Consider the following 2247-nt stretch of genomic DNA (forward strand, 5'->3'; position numbering starts at 1 on the left):
AGGCTGATATTTTTGTTTGTGTGGCTGCTGCTCCCCCCCCGCCCCCCCAAGATTCTTGCGAAGTTAATGTTTGACAACACCGAGAATCTGTTAACGTGTGTGCAATGCTAAGCAATACAATGAGGTACAGAAAGCACGGTCTGTTCATAACAGGTCATTACAACTGTATCCGTACATTAGATGAGTTAGGTCATTAAAACAGAATGCTCAGGAGAAATTTTGTTCTGAAGACACAGACTGTAAACCTGAGCATCGCTATGATTTGGCTTTGTCAGAACGCTTACTTGGTCTCGGTAACGGAAGCGTCAGGTGTCGGTTTCTACTGTTCGAGAGACAAAATTTCTCTCCTATCACCATTTAGAAGGGCAAACCGAATTAAAGTCTAGGTAGTTAGTCGGCCTGCCGTCCCCTCTCATCCGCAAGCCAAAAAGAAGCTCAGCCACACGGCCGAACACCGATGACCACATGGCCCATACTCCCCGTGACCCACAGGCTACCGCAGACCGCTGTAAGCGGCCGGACAACGGCGGAGGGCTTTGGGGAAGGACGCAGAGCCGGCCGCCCGCAGGGCCCCGCGGCGGCTCCAGCCCCGCCGCCCGCCGCCCGGCAGAGCGCTGCCCGCGCGCGGAGGCCGGCCCTGCCCCGGCGCGTGCCCTGCGGCCGTTAACGGCCGCCTGGCGCGGGGGGCGGGCCGCGCGCCCCCGCCTCAGCACTCGCCCGCGGCGGCACCTGTGAGGCGACGCCGGGATCCCGCTCTGCCGTGGTGGTGGACACACCCCACCCCCCCCCGCCCCCGGCCCGGCCCGGCCCGAGGCAGCGGGGCGCAGGGAAACTCTGCCCTCGCCGCCCGGCCTTGGGCTCTGCGGGATCTCCCGGCCCAGGGGCTGGCGCGGGAGGAAGCGTCGCTCTTCCCACAGGCAGCGCTGAGGCCGAGGCAGCGCGGCGGAGCGCGGAGGCGCCCGGCTCTGCCAGGACGCCCCGGCGGAGTCCCTGCGCGGGGCGGGAGAAGTCGCGCGGGCCGCCCGACTGTCACGGAGTTTCTTCGCCCGTTCTCCTGCCGTGCCTCTTTCAGGAAAGTTGCAGCTCTCTCCGCCACCAGAAGCCCTGACAGAGCCGGGACAATTGAAGCCTCCCGCCTCGGCACCCCGTACCCCACAGGCAGGAGGCGATTTGCATGCGGACTTGTCTCTGGTAGCAGCCACTGCCCGTCAAGCCTGACGGACAAACGCCCCCCTCTTTCCGCCCCCCCCCCCCCCCCCGTCCCGGAAAGCCCCTCCCTCGCCCCCTCCCTCGCCGGCACCTCCCGCCGCCTGTCAGTCGGAGCGGAGCACGGCGCGGGGAGCGGAGGCGGCACGGCAACGGCAGAGAGCGGGCGAGAGAGGGAGAGAGAGAGCGAGGAGCCAAGCTCTCCCCTCCCTCCCTCTCTCTCTCCCTCCCTTCCTTCCTCCTCTCTCCCTCCCTCCCTCCCTCCCTCGCTCCTTCCCCTGCTCCCTCCCCCCGTTCTTTCTGCTTCTGTCTCTCCTCATTCTCGCTCTCCGTCTCACCCACCCTGATCTCCGTTCCTCTTCCCCTCTTCCTCCGTCACACACGCACACACTCTTTCCCTCTCCCTGTTTTTCTGTCATTTGACTTTGCATCTCACGGCGGCCACCGACTCCTCAATGAATCCCCTTTATTGATCTGTCACCCTCCCTCCACCCCCGTCCCCTCCCAGCTCCACTCCTGTACCTGGAGCAAGGCAGGAGCAGCAGCCGAGCAGCATGTCCCGAAGGAAACAGAGCAAACCCAGGCAGATCAAACGTAAGTTTCCTGAGGGGGGCTCCCTCTTAACAGACTTTTATTTATCTCGTTCTTGGGAGACGCGAGAGAGGTGGCTGTGGGGCGCAATAGGGGGGTCCAGAGTACGGACCGAATGATGAAACTTTGCAAGAGAGGCTGAGGATGGGGAGAGAGGAAGGGGACAAGAGCGAAAGCCAGGAGCTGCTCTGATGCGGGGTGAGCAGGCTCCTCACTGTCTCGTTTTTTGCTCCTTTGGAGCTCCTGCTGCCTCCCCGTAGTCTCTTCAAACTATTCCTCCGACTTTCGGAGTGGGATCACTTACGTTTTTTCGAGTTGAAGTGGCGCCGGGAGAGCAGCATAAAACAGCTTGCGAACACCGTACCACTGAGCAACTTTTGCGTCTAACGCGTGTGAACAGACCCATGCCGAGCCTGGGCTGCAGTAAGTACCAGAGGATCGCAGAAAGTG

The 2247-nt window shown here is 62.3% G+C and overlaps 1 protein-coding gene across 3 annotated transcripts in view; it reads left to right on the forward strand.

Moving 5' to 3' along the window:
- Positions 1–1330: 1330 nt before the first annotated feature.
- Positions 1331–2247, forward strand: part of ZFPM2 (zinc finger protein, FOG family member 2) — a 320089-nt gene continuing 319172 nt past the window's right edge. For all 3 annotated transcript variants that reach the window (XM_075023800.1, XM_075023802.1, XM_075023803.1), the window contains exon 1: positions 1331–1800. In XM_075023800.1, the coding sequence (XP_074879901.1) occupies positions 1761–1800 (40 nt within the window). In that variant the 5' untranslated portion in view covers positions 1331–1760. The remainder of the gene's footprint in view (positions 1801–2247) is intronic.

This window comes from Buteo buteo, chromosome 3, assembly GCF_964188355.1.
Source record: "Buteo buteo chromosome 3, bButBut1.hap1.1, whole genome shotgun sequence".
Classification (NCBI taxonomy): domain Eukaryota; kingdom Metazoa; phylum Chordata; class Aves; order Accipitriformes; family Accipitridae; genus Buteo; species Buteo buteo.